The sequence below is a fragment of the Ovis canadensis genome, chromosome 24 (assembly GCF_042477335.2).
Source record: "Ovis canadensis isolate MfBH-ARS-UI-01 breed Bighorn chromosome 24, ARS-UI_OviCan_v2, whole genome shotgun sequence".
NCBI classification, from domain to species: domain Eukaryota; kingdom Metazoa; phylum Chordata; class Mammalia; order Artiodactyla; family Bovidae; genus Ovis; species Ovis canadensis.
In genome coordinates, this window is record NC_091268.1 from 34,540,338 (window position 1) to 34,554,538 (window position 14,201).

The window sequence follows — 14,201 nt, forward strand, 5'->3', positions numbered from 1 at the left end:
TCATTTTCACCTTCCTTATAGTTTCCTTCATTGTGCAAAAGTTTTAAGTTTATTTAAGTCTCATTTGTTTATTTTTGTTTTTATTTCCATTTCTCCAAGAGGTGGGCTTAGAGGATCTTGCTGTGATTTATGTCAGAGAATGTTCTGCCTGTGTTTTCCTCTAAGTGTTTTATAGTTTCTGGCCTTCCATTTTTATCTTTAATTCATTTTGATTTGTGTGTGTGTGTGTGAATGGTATTAGAAAGTGTTCTAATTTCATTATTTTACATGTAGTTGAACTGTTACCCAATGAACTGTTGCCCATGCCACTAATACTGCATATTAACACATTATATGGAATTTAGAAACATGGTACAGATGATCCTACATGCAGGGCAGAAAGGAGACAAAGATGTAAAGAACAGGCTTTTGGACTCAGTGGGAGAAGGCAAGAATGGGATGATTTGAGAGAATAGCATTGAAACATGTATATTACCATATATAAAACAGATGACCAGTGCAAGTTTGATGGATGAAGCAGGGCACCCAAAGCTGGTGCTCTGGGACAACCCAGGGGGTGGGGGTGGGAAAGGAGGTGGGAGTGGGGTTCAGGTTAGTGGGGGCACATGTATACTTGTGGCCAGCTCATGTTGATGTATGGCCAAAACCAACCCAATATTGTAAAGTAATTATCCTCCAATTAAAATAAATATTTTTTTAAACAGAGAAGTAAAACTGTCACTGCAGATAACAGCATACTATACATAGAAAACCCTAAAGAGACCACCATGAAACTACTAGATCTTATCAATGAACTTGGTATATTTGCAGTATACAAAATTAATGAACATAAATCTCTTGTATTCCAGTACACTAAAAATGAAAGACCAGAAAGAGAAATCAAGGAACTGATTCCAATTACCATAGCATCAAAAAGAATAAAACACCGAAATAAATAACTTACCTAAGGAGATAAAAGACCAGTATGCATAAAACTATGACACTGATGAACAAAATAAAAGATGACACAAACTGATGGAGAGATATGCCATGTTCTTGGATTGGAAGAACCAATCTTGTGAATATAACTATAATACCCAAAGCAATCTGCAGATGCAATACAATCCTTATCATATTTCCAGGGGTGTTTGGCAAAAAATAAGTTTAAAATGTTTACAATTTGTATGGAAAAACAAAAAACAAATAGCTAAAGCAGTCTTGAGAAAGAAAAATGGAGCTGGAGGAATCACATCCCTTGACTTCAGATTGTACTGCAATGTTATGGTCATCAAAACAGCGTGCTGGTTGGATCTCCTTGCTGTCCAAGGGATTCTCAAGAGTTTTCCTCAGCACCACAGTTCAAAAGCATCAATTCTTTGGTACTCAGCCTTCTTTATGGTCCAGCTCTAACATCTGTACATGAATACTGGGAAAACTATAGCTTTGACTATACAGACCTTTGACAGCAAAGTGATGCCTCTGCTTTTTAATATGCTGTCTACATTTGTCATAGTTTTTCTTCCAAGGAACAAGCATCTTTTAATTTCATGGCTGCAGTCCACCATCCACAGTGATTTTGGAGCCCAATAAAATAAAATCTGTCACTGTTTCCATTTTTTCCCCATCTATTTGCCATGAAGTGATGGGACTGGATGCCATGATCTTAATTTTTTAAATGTTGAATTTTAAGCCAGCTTTTTTACTCTCATCTTTCATTCTCATCAAGGGGCTCTGTAGTTCCTCTTCACTTCTTTCCATTAAAGTGGTATCATCTGCACATCTGAGGTTGTTATAAAATGTAAATTGTCCCATAAACCATTCAAAAATTGTTATTAATTAAAAGTCTTCTTACAAGGAAAATATTAGGTCCATATTGAAGTTTTTTGAAACATTCAAAAATGGAATTCTTATTTAATGCAGACCCTTCTAGAGAATAAAGAGGGGGGAAAACAGCTTTTCTACCCATTATATGAAAATAGTCTAAGTTTGACAACATAAATGGAAAAGAATAGAAGAAAGGAACATTATAAGATAAAATTACTCATAAATACAGATGCAATATTTTGAACAAAATGCTGGAAACTGAATTCAGTAAACTATAGAAAAGGTAACTAACTTTGACCAAACTAGATTTTTCCTAGTAAGGACAGCAAGGAGATTAAACCAGTCACTCCTAAGGATTAGCACCCTTGAGTATTCATTGGAAGGACTGATACTGAAGCTGAAGCTCCAATACTTTGGCTACCTGATCTGAAGACCCGACTCACTGGAAAAGACCCTGATGCTTGGGAAGTCTGAAGGCAGGAGAAGGGGATGAGAGAGGATGAGATGGTTGAATGGCATCACTGATTCAGTGGACATGAGTTTGAGCAAATTCTGGGAGATAGTGAAGGACAGGGAAGCCTGGTGTTCTGCAACTGAGCAAATGAACAACAAAAACAATGCAAATGATATACTCAAATGATAGACTCAGAAAGTATATTAATATAATTCACAATATTAATAAGTTAATGAATAAAATATAGATATATGCAAAAATATCATTAAAACATCCAACAATGATTCCTTATAACTGTTCTTAAAAGTAAAGTAAATATTTCCATAACCTCATAAAAGGCATTTGCAAAAAACAATGAATATCATACCCAATGCTAAATCATTAAAATGTTTTCTGAAAATCAACCTGACATCTAATGTCTTGATTACTGCAGTAATAGATAAAAATTTTTTCAAAAATAGAAAGAAGTTAAATTGTCATTACTCAGACATGACATAAAAGTCAAGGTATTGTTATTAGTGACATTGAGAATGTATAAAGAGGCAAACCAAAACTGCAGACAGCAATTCTGCTTTTCTCTAGATCCTAGAAAAGGTCTGTTCAGTCATTATGCACAGGATAGCTGCAGGGATTGTTTATCATTTGTGCCCAGTCTGTCTGGTTGATAGTTTACTCTTGCTGATTAATACACATGCTGAACTGGAAGATAAATATTTTAAAACATTATCCATTACAGCATATTTTTCTCAGTTTTTTTTTTTTCTCACCTCGCTCAAATGGTATCTTTCAACAGTTAACTGGGTGAGGAATCATACTACTTTTTTTAATCTGGGAAGATTTTCCTCTGCTCCTTAAAGGTGAGGGGCTATAGGTACTATACAGAGCAAGACTAATACTTCAATATATTGCATTAGCCACTTATATTTTTATTGAAGAATAAGTGATTTACAATATTATGTTGGTTATAAGTGGACAGTATAGTGATTCAGTATTTTTGCAGATCATACTTCATTATAGGTTATTAGAAGATAATGGATATAATTCTCTGTGCTCTAGAGTGTTATTGTTGCTTGTCTGTTATATATGTAGCAGTTTGGTATTCATTAATACCATAAACCTTGTTTGTCTCTCCTCTTTTCCTTCTGCACTTTGGTAACTACAAGTTTGTTTTCCGTATCCATTAATCTGTTCCTCTTTTGCATACACATTAATTTGTGTTATTTTTCAGATTCCACATATGAGATATATACTGTAGTATTTGTCTTTCTCTGACATTTCACTAACATAATATTATCAAGGTCCATTCATGTTGCTGCAAATGGCAGAATTCCATTCCTTTTATGACTGAGATATATAACAATTCCTCTGTTGATGGGTGTTTGGGTTGCCTCTATATCTTGGTTATTGTAACTACTGTTGTCTTGAATGTTGGGGTGCATGCATCTTTTTGAATTAGTGTTTTCTTTTTTTTTTTTCTGGATATATACCAGACAGAGGAATTACTGGATCATACAATAGTTTCATTTGAAGTTTCTTGAGGAACTTCTATACTGTTTTCCTCAGTGGCTGCACCGATTTACATTCCCTCCAACAAGGTACAAGGGTTCCCTTCTCCCATATTATCACCACCATTTGTTATTTGTAGACCTTGATGAAAGTCATTCTGACCCACGTGAGGTGACATATCATTGTTGTTTAGGTTTGAATTTCTCTAGTTATTAGCAATGTTGAACATCTTTCCAAGTGTCTGTTACCACCTGTATGTCTTCTTTGGAGAAATGTCTATTCAGATATCTCCTGCCCATTTTTTTTTATTGAGTTGCTTGTTTTGGGGGATACTGAGTTGAATGAGCTGCTTTTTATATTTTGGATATTAACCCCTTGTCCATCACATCATTTGTAAATATTTTCTCCCATTCCATAGGCTGTATTTTCACTTTGTTGATGGTTTCCTTTTCTGTGCAAAATATTTTAAGTTTAACTAGATCTTATTTGTTTATTTTTTTATTTCTTTTGCCTCAGGAGTCTGATCCAAGAAAGTACCACAGTGATTCATGTCATAATGTTCAGCCCAGGTTCTCTTCTAAGAGTTTTATGGTTTCAGAACTTGCATTTAGGTTTTTTAATCATTTTGGGTTTTATTTTTGTATATTGTGTGAGAGAATGTTTTAATTTCACTGTTTAATTTGTGGCTGTCCAGTTTCCTCACTTGTTGAAGAAATTATCTTTTCTCTTTTGTTCATTCTTGCCTCTTTTGTTGCAGATTAATTGACTGTATGTGCATGGGCTTATTTCTAGGCTTCTTGCCTGTTTTTGTGCCAATACCACACTGTTTTGATGAGTGTGATTTTGTGGTATAGTCTGAAGTCTGGGAGGGTTATATCTCCAGATTTATTGTTTTATCTCAAAATTGGTTAGGCAACTTGGGATCTTTAGTGGTTCCATATGAATTTTAGAATTATTTGTTCTAGTATTGTGAAAACTGACATTTGATAGGGATTGCACTAAATCTGTAGATTGCTTTGGGTAGTATAACTATATTAATAATATTAATCATTCTAATCCCAGAGCAGGGGATGTCTTTTCATTTCTTTAAATAATTTTTGATTCCTTTTTTCAATGTTTTATAGTTTTCAGAGTATCCTGTTTAAAATCACATAAAAAAATTATAAGGAGTAAATGTAACCAAGGGGATGAAATAACACTTATTACTTTTGGCATGCTTTCTTGCTTGGAGAATTTCATGGCAGAGGATCCTGGCAGGCTACATTCTATGGGGTTGCAAAGAGTCAGACACGATTGAGTGACTAACACTTTCCCTTTATTCAATAATAAAGTGGCCTGTCAATGTCCAGAATTATTATTTCTGGCCACCACATTTTGGGTCTAAACTAATTTTTGTCCTCTTTTAACATGCTTGGTGTGACTTGACCACTTGGAAAATTTACATCCTAAGAACCTCATTTATCCTCTATCATCTTTGCTCATCACCTCTCTTTTGTCAGTATCTTACAAATATTTTTTGCTCAGACATATTTTATCATTATTCCCAAATATCTGAACTCAATCTTAAAGTCTTAATATCTTAACCTATAACTACCTTTATATTTACTCATGTATGTTCATCAACTATTATACATATGGGCTTCCCTGGTAGCTCAGCTGGTAAAGAATCCACCTGCAATGCAGGAGACATCAGTTTGATTCCTGGGTCAGGAAGATCCCTTGGAGAAGGATAGGCTACCCACTCCAGTATTCTTGGGCTTCCCTGGTGGCTCAGTCAATAAAGAATCTGCCTGCAATTGCAGGATATCTGGGTTCAATTCCTGGATTGGGAAGATCCCTTGGAGAAAGGCACACCTACCCACTTTAGTATTCTTGCCTGCAAAATCCCCATGGACAGAGGACCCTGGTGGGCTGCAGTCCATAGGGTTGCAAAGAGTGGTCACTAAGCACACAGTGCATTATACATATTAATTTAATATTTAGATAAATCTCAGTTTTAGGGATTCCCTTGTGGCTCAGATGTTAAGGAGTCTGTCTGCAATGCAGGAGATCTGGGTTTGATCCCTGAGTTGGAAAAATCCTCTGGAGAAGAGAATTGCTACCCACTCCAGTATTCTTGCCTGGAGAATTCCATGGACAGAGGAGCCTGCTGGGCTCCAGTCCACAGGATCAAAAAGAGTTGGACATGACTGAGCAACTAAGCATGAACACACAGTTAGCTTTAAGTTTGGTTCTTTGAAAATATACCTCCTTTCAACTTTTAAAATGTTCCTCTATCTCTTTCTCATTGTTGAGTATGAGGCTAATTTCTCATTATGACTATTTTTATTGATCATATAGGATAAGAAATATGAGAAATAATCAGTATAAGTTTACTGTTCACATCAAGTGACAGAAGAGAGATAATATGGATGTCAACTTTCCCAACAGGATTTTCCAGTTTTGTAATTATCAACACAAACTACACTACAAGATATCAGAGACAGTATACTTAGTGGCAAGATATTTACAAGGATAATATTATGGCTTTGTAATTTTCTCAGTTTAGTTTGATCAACTTAGGGAGATTTTATTTTCCTGGGACAGTTCATTTCATATTAACCACGTTAATGTTATTATCTTTTTAAACGCAGGTAAAGAAGCTGCTTCTAAAAGCATCCTGCTTAATGCAATGATGGTGTTACCTATACATAATTTTGGGATGAGCATCAGCCGGCATTATGATATCCAGCACACAAAATTGGCATGTGCCTCACAGGAAAAGGTTTCTCCCTTTATGGATTGTAGTAAAGCAGGTAAGTATCTTAGGCTACCCAAGGCTCATCAGAGTTAAAACTAGTCAACTAATTATTGCATGTGAATAGCTACATTATTTTGAATCTTCACAGTTATTCAAGTTCTGTCCTAGTCTCTCTTTGAACTAAAGCTTATACAAAATTGAATAACTTATTCTGTTATACAACTTGTACAAGTTAGAGCTAAGATTCACCACTCATATGCATAGTGCATTTTTCTCATGAGAAATGATAGCCATGGATAAAGAAAATGGAATATTATTTATCCACAAATCAGGAGGAAATCTTGCCACTTGAGCCATTACAGATATACCTTGAGAGCATTATGCCTAGTGAAATAAGTCAAACAGAGAAAGATGAATAACATATTATTTCACTTATAAGTGGAATCTTTAAAAGAAACTCATGGATAACAAACTGATGGTTGCAAGAGGCAGGGGATGTAAGGCTGGGCAAAATGGGAGAAGGGATTTAAAAGGTACAAACTTCCAGTTATAAAATAAGTAACTCATGGGGATGTAATGTACAGAATGATAACTATTGATATTTATACTGAATTGTATAATCGAAAGTTGCTAAGAGAGTGTATATTAAAAGTTCTCATCACACACAAAAAAGCAAAAGTATATGTAGTGATGGATATTAATAAGACTTATTGTGGTGATCATTTCTCAGCATATACAAATATCAAATTATTATGTTACATACCTGAAACTAATGTTGTATATTAATTATATCTCAATTCTAAAAAGACTGAAGAAATTCATGCCAAGAGATATCATAATTAAACTTTGAAAACTAGAGAAAAACAGCTATAGAAAAAAATGATACCTTATCCATAAAGGCAAAACAATTCCTCTAATTTATAGATTTCTCATCAGAGAGCATAAACACCAAAAGAAGCAGCACATTATTTTCAAGTAAATAAAAAACTGTCTACTCAAAACTTCATATAGATAGGAAATAACTTTCAAGAATGAAGGAGAAATCAAGACATTTTCAGATGAAGAATATCTACATGAATTTGTTACCTCTAGAAGTCCTGAAAGAATGGCTCTAGAGATTCCATAAACATAAATGATTGAATAAAGAATTTTGAAGCATCAAGAAAAAACAATGAAAAAAATAAAAATATGGTGGACACTATATACTTTCTCCTTTTGAGTTTTCTCAAGTTTGGTGGTTAAAGCAAAAGTGGTAACAGTGTATGTTCTCAGTGTATATAGTTGGGATATTTAAGACAGTAATAAATGGGGGTGTTAAAGAGATATAAATCATGGGAAAGTTTTTTACACTTCACTCAGACTGGTAAAAGGAAGAACATCATGATTCTGTAAGCTATGTATGCATAAAGTAATGTCTCGAGTGATAACTACAAAAAGTACATCCAGTGATAAATGGGCTTCCCATGTGACGCTAGTGGTAAAGAACCCACCTGCCAATGCATGAGACTTAAGAGATTCAGGTTTGATTCCTGGGTCAGGAAGATCTCCCGGGTGAGGACATGGCAACCCTCTCCAGTATTCTTGCCTGGAGAATCTTCATGGACAGAGCAGCTTGGTGGGTTACACTCCCCAAGGGCACAAAGAGTCAGGCACGATTGAAATGACTCAGCAGACATGCACGCATGCACAATTATAAACTAGAAGGAAAGAGTGAAAGAAAGGAAGAAAGTAAAAGAGAAAAGAAAAACTATGATGCAGTTGAAGTTTAAAACTGGGTGAAAAATATTACTTGTTATATAGATATTTTCAGTTTCTAAAAATTCAATGAGTCCTATACTTAGGTGAATTTCCATGTATGTATATCATATTTTAATATGAAGTTTTTTAAAAGTAAAAAAGAAATTTGATCTTTATTGCTTTTATGAATCTATAGCTTTCACTATCACGAATTCAAAACCTTGTGATTATAAAGTTTTCTCATAAGTAATTAGAAAAGTACCAGCTTTTAGGCATTTACAACTGAAGTTTAAATGTTAAGTTACAACTAGCTTTTAAACTTTAACCTTTAACTGTTATAAGTTAAAGTGTTATAAGTTAAAGTGTATATGTAGCACACTACCAGGTGATTTTTCTGCTCCTGCTCCAATTTTCAAAACCTCTATCTCAAGTATTTTCAGAGAAAATAATATTTGAGGGCAAGGAGAGTCTCTGCCACTACCCAGTACTCTGGTTACTGTGAGTGGGCATTCACCCAATGATTCTGACTATCTATGTTGGGAATGGATGCCTAGAACTATAGCAAGACAAAGTTCATGCAATTAAAGGTTTTGCCTCCATTAATGGATTTTGAGGGCTCAGCTAGTAAATAATCTGCCTGCAATGCGGGAGACCTGGATTCAATCCCTGGGTTGGGAAGATCCTTAGAGAAGGGAAAGGCTACCCACTCCATTATTCTGGCCTGGAAAATTCCATGGACTGTACAGATTTTGGACTGTAACGGATTTTGAAATATTTTGCATGACATACAAAGTTATTTAAACATATAATAAATACATTAATTTTGAGCTTATTTGATAATCATTCCTTAGTACTTCCTATCTGTTGACTTCTTAATGTTTGCTCATTGAATTAACTTTTTTTAAAATTAACTTTTAAAGTAAGTCCATATTTTATTTGTTGTTGTCATCAGTAACTGAACGTAGTATATATACCTTGGAACGTGATGCAGTTGGAAGATACTTAATTGCAATGGCTGTCACAGGACTTCTTTTCCTCCTCTTGATATTCCTTCTGGAGACCACCTTGTGGAAATTGAAAACCTTTGTGTTTCGCTACATTTTGTTTGGTATTTTCAAAAAATGCAATAAGGTAAGTATCTTATTGAATCAGAGATATTTCTAAGACCAAAAGCATGTCTCTATCTGCCTAACTTCATTACTAAGATATAGGAATATAAATCACTCCATGTTGCCTGGGATCGATATGAATCAAAGATGTTTATCATAATTTGAATTTTGGTTTCTAAACTTTATGACCTCTACCAGTCAGAACTTGATACTGTAAAATATTTTGGCCATAATAGAAAGCTTTCCCTTGAAAATCTCCTGTGTCAGAAAACCATTCCCTCCCAAAATTGCTCATTCACCCTAACTTGATCCCTGTGTAGTTCTAATAAACTCCCAAGTGATATTGATTCTGTTGGCCTACAGAATGCATACTTAATAGCATATCTCTATTGCAGTTGTTTTCATTTTTTTTAATTTTTTTTATTTTTTAATTTTTTAAATTTTAAAATCTTTAATTCTTACATGTGTTCCCAAACATGAACCCCCCTCCCACCTCCCTCCCCATAACATCTTTCTGGGTCATCCCCATGCACCAGCCCCAAGCATGCTGCATCCTGCGTCAGACATAGACTGGCGATTCAATTCACATGATAGTATACATGTTAGAATGTCATTCTCCCAAATCATCCCACCCTCTCCCTCTCCCTCTGAGTCCAAAAGTCCGTTATACACATCTGTGTCTCTTTCCCTGTCTTGCATACAGGGTCGTCATTTCCATCTTCCTAAATTCCATATATATGTGTTAGTATACTGTATTGGTATTTTTCTTTCTGGCTTACTTCACTCTGTATAATCGGCTCCAGTTTCATCCATCTCATCAGAACTGATTCAAATGAATTCTTTTTAACGGCTGAGTAATACTCCATTGTGTATATGTACCACAGCTTTCTTATCCATTCATCTGCTGATGGACATCTAGGTTGTTTCCATGTCCTGGCTATTATAAACAGTGCTGCAATGAACATTGGGGTACATGTGTCTCTTTCCATTCTGGTTTCCTCGGTGTGTATGCCCAGCAGTGGGATTGCTGGCTCATAAGGTAGTTCTATTTGCAATTTTTTAAGGAATCTCCACACTGTTCTCCATAGTGGCTGTACTAGTTTGCATTCCCACCAACAGTGTAGGAGGGTTCCCTTTTCTCCACACCCTCTCCAGCATTTATTGCTTGCAGATTTTTGGATCGCAGCCATTCTGACTGGTGTGAAGTGGTACCTCATTGTGGTTTTGATTTGCATTTCTCTAATAATGAGTGATGTTGAGCATCTTTTCATGTGTTTGTTAGCCATCCGTATGTCTTCTTTGGAGAAATGTCTATTTAGTTCTTTGGCCCATTTTTTGATTGGGTCGTTTATTTTTCTTTAGTTGAGCTGCATAAGTTGCTTGTATATTTTTGAGATTAGTTGTTTGTCAGTTGCTTCATTTGCTATTATTTTCTCCCATTCAGAAGGCTGTCTTTTCACCTTGCTTATAGTTTCCTTTGTTGTGCAGAAGCTTTTAATTTTAATTAGATCCCATTTGTTTATTTTTGCTTTTATTTCCAGAATTCTGGGAGGTGGATCATAGAGGATCCTGCTGTGATTTATGTCTGAGAGTGTTTTGCCTATGTTCTCCTCTAGGAGTTTTATAGTTTCTGATCTTACATTTAGATCTTTAATCCATTTTGAGTTTATTTTTGTGTGCGGTGTTAGAAAGTGATCTAGTTTCATTCTTTTGCAAGTGGTTGACCAGTTTTCCCAACAAAATCTCCTGGACTCTTTCTTAAAGTATAAAATTTTGGTCTGTGTTCTATTGCTAAATAAAGTCTATATTGAAAAATCAGTTGTATATCTATATATCAACCACAAACAAACAGTTAAATATAAAATTATGTCATTTGAATAGCATAGAAACATTCAAATGGTGTTATTTGAATTAAAAAAAATGCCCAAGAATAAATCTAACAGAAGTTATGTAAGATATTTTCATGGAATATTACCAAAAAAACAATTGAAATATTAAAGAAGACCTATATAAATGAAGAAATATGCCATGTTCTTGCTTTGGAAAACCCAATCATGGGGAGATGAAAATTTTCCCTAAATTAATCTAAAGATTTAATGCAATCCTAATCAAAATCCTGTGTGTGTGTATGTAGAATGATCATCTGATCAGCTGATTCTAAAGTTTACATGGAAATATAAAGTGATTTAAAAATATACACAGAAATGCAAAGTGTTAAGAATCTCCAAGGAAATATTGAGAAAGAACAAATATGGTAGACATATACTACCATATATGTGTTTTTTAAACTAGTAATTAAGGCAAGAAATAGAGAGATGTAACAGAAAGAATAATTTTTTCTTAAAGTGTAGTTATTTGCATAGGCTCAGAGTTTTAGAAATGCAACTTTTCAGGCCCCATCCCTGACCTACTGAATCGGAAGATTTGGGGTTGGAACCCATTATTCTTGTTTTAATGAGCCATTCAAGTAATTCTGTGCATGCTAAAGTTTGAGAACAATGGAATAAAATGTCTAGAAATAGATGCACAAATATGACAGAATTGACACAAAATACAATGAAGAGAGGGTGTTCTTCTCAATGATGCTGACTCAATGGATTTCCATAAGCACATAGTGAACTTTGATTCCCGTCTTACCTCATACAGGTTGGTTTTAGTTTACAACTTTTATACATCTAAATGTGAAAGATAAAGCAATAAAGCTTTCAGAACAAAAACATAGCAAATATAACCATGATAGTGAAGGCATAATCATCAAAAGACATCGTTAAATGAGTCAAAAGGCAAGTCACACAGAGGAAAAATATTTTGAATTGAAAATCGCTAATAAAATTGGCATAAAATCCAATTTGAAAATGAGCAAAAGACTTGAATACTGACTTTACAAAAAGGAACATACAAATATCCAGTCATTTAGCTCAGTCCCTCAGCTGTGTCTGACTCTTTGTGACCCCATGAATCAGAGCATGCCAGGCCTCCCTGTCCATCACCAAATCCTGGAGTTTACTCAAACTCAATCGAGTCAGTGATGCCATCCAGTCATCTCATCCTCTGTCATCCCCTTCTCCTCCTGCCCCCAATCCCTTCCAGCATCAGAGTCTTTTCCAATGAGTCAACTCTTCACATTAGGTGGCCAAAGTATTGGAGTTTCAGCTTTAGCATCAGTCCTTCCAAAGAACACCCAGGACTGATCTCCCCTAGAATGGTCTGGTTGGATCTCCTTGCAGTCCAAGGGACTTTCAAGAGTCTTCTCCAACACCACATTCAAAAGCATTAATTCTTCAGCGCTCAGCTTTCTACACAGTCCAACTCTCACATCCATACATGACCACAGGAAAAACCATAGCCTTGACTAGACAGACCTTTGTTGGCAAAGTAGTGTCTCTGCTTTTGAATATGCTATCTAGGTTGGTCATAACTTTCTTCCCAAGGAGTAAGTGTCTTTTAATTTCATGGCTGCAATCATCATATGCAGTGATTTTAGAGCCCCCAAAATTAAGTCTGACACTGTTTCCACTGTTTCCCCATCTATTTCCCATGAAGTGATGGGACCAGATGCCATGATCATTTTCTGAATGTTGAGCTTTAAGCCAACTTTTTCACTCTCCTCTTTCACTTTCATCAAGAGGCTTTTGAGTTCCTCTTCACTTTCTGCCATAAGGGTAGTGTCATCTGCATATCTGAGGTGACTGATATTTCTCCCAGCAATCTTGATTACAACTTGTGCTTCTTCCAGCCCAGCATTTCTCATGATGTACTCCGTGTAGAAGTTAAATAAGCTGGGTGACAATATACAGCCTTGACATACTCCTTTTCCTATTTTGAACCAGTCTGTATTTCTAACTGTTGCTTCCTGACCTACATATAGGTTTCTCAAGAGGCAAGTCAGGTGGTCTGATATTCCCATTCTTTCAGAATTTTCCACAGTTTATTGTGATCCACACAGTCAAAGGCTTTGGCATAGTCAATAAAGCAGAAATAGATGTTTTTTCTGGAATTCTCTTGCTTTTTCAATGATCCAGTAGATGTTGGCAACTTGATCTCTGGTTCCTCTGCCTTTTCTGAAACCAGCTTGAACATCTGGAAGTTCACGGTTCATATATTGCTGAAGCCTGGCTTGGAGAATTTTGAGCATTGCTTTACTAGGAAAAGCATATGTAAATGAATAATATCAACAGTCACTGGTAAGCGCAAAGAATGCCACTGAGAGATACCACAATATACACATAAATATACTAAGTGTTGAAGAAACACTACAACTGGAACCATCAGACACTGATGTTGGGAATATACACTGATACTCCATTAGAAAATTGTCTGCCATTATCTTCAGGAGTCAGATAAAGATAGCAGAATAAGAGTTTACTTGTTCCCAGAGAAATGCCAAAACCACACCTACAACTGTCTCCAATAGTAACCTAAAGACTAGCAGAACAAAATTCATATAGTTAAGGATATATAGAAAAGGCCACATCAAGATGGGTAGGAGGGGCAGAGATATGGGCTAGCCAGACCCCACAGGAGGAATATTACCCCAAGAAGTAATATTCAAGGAGGAAGGGGTTCAAGCTCCACATCAGGCCCACCAGCCCAAAAGACCTGCACTAGGAAGATAAGTCCCCATAATGTCTGGCTTTGAGAATTGGTGAGGTTTATAACTGGGAGAACCAGTTGGCTGTGGGAAATCAAAACTCCCCTCATGAAGAGCTTGTATACAAACTCAACTTTCTCCATGTCCCAGCACTGAGGACTTGCAAACACCTGGATCATATAAGAAGGAAATTAATTGATTAATTTTAGGGCATATACCAGAAAAGTAGGATCCGGTGGAACTATCTCAAAGAACAGAAGT

At 35.6% G+C, this 14,201-nt stretch overlaps 1 protein-coding gene across 1 annotated transcript in view; it reads left to right on the forward strand.

Annotated features, from left to right (window-relative positions):
• The window catches only part of LOC138428860 (phospholipid-transporting ATPase ABCA3-like), a 248,510-nt gene that overhangs the window by 201,961 nt on the left and 32,348 nt on the right, over nt 1–14,201 (forward strand). The window contains exons 20-21 of the mRNA XM_069569793.1: nt 6,397–6,558; nt 9,193–9,371. Of these exons, the coding sequence (XP_069425894.1) occupies nt 6,397–6,558; nt 9,193–9,371 (341 nt within the window). The remainder of the gene's footprint in view (nt 1–6,396; nt 6,559–9,192; nt 9,372–14,201) is intronic.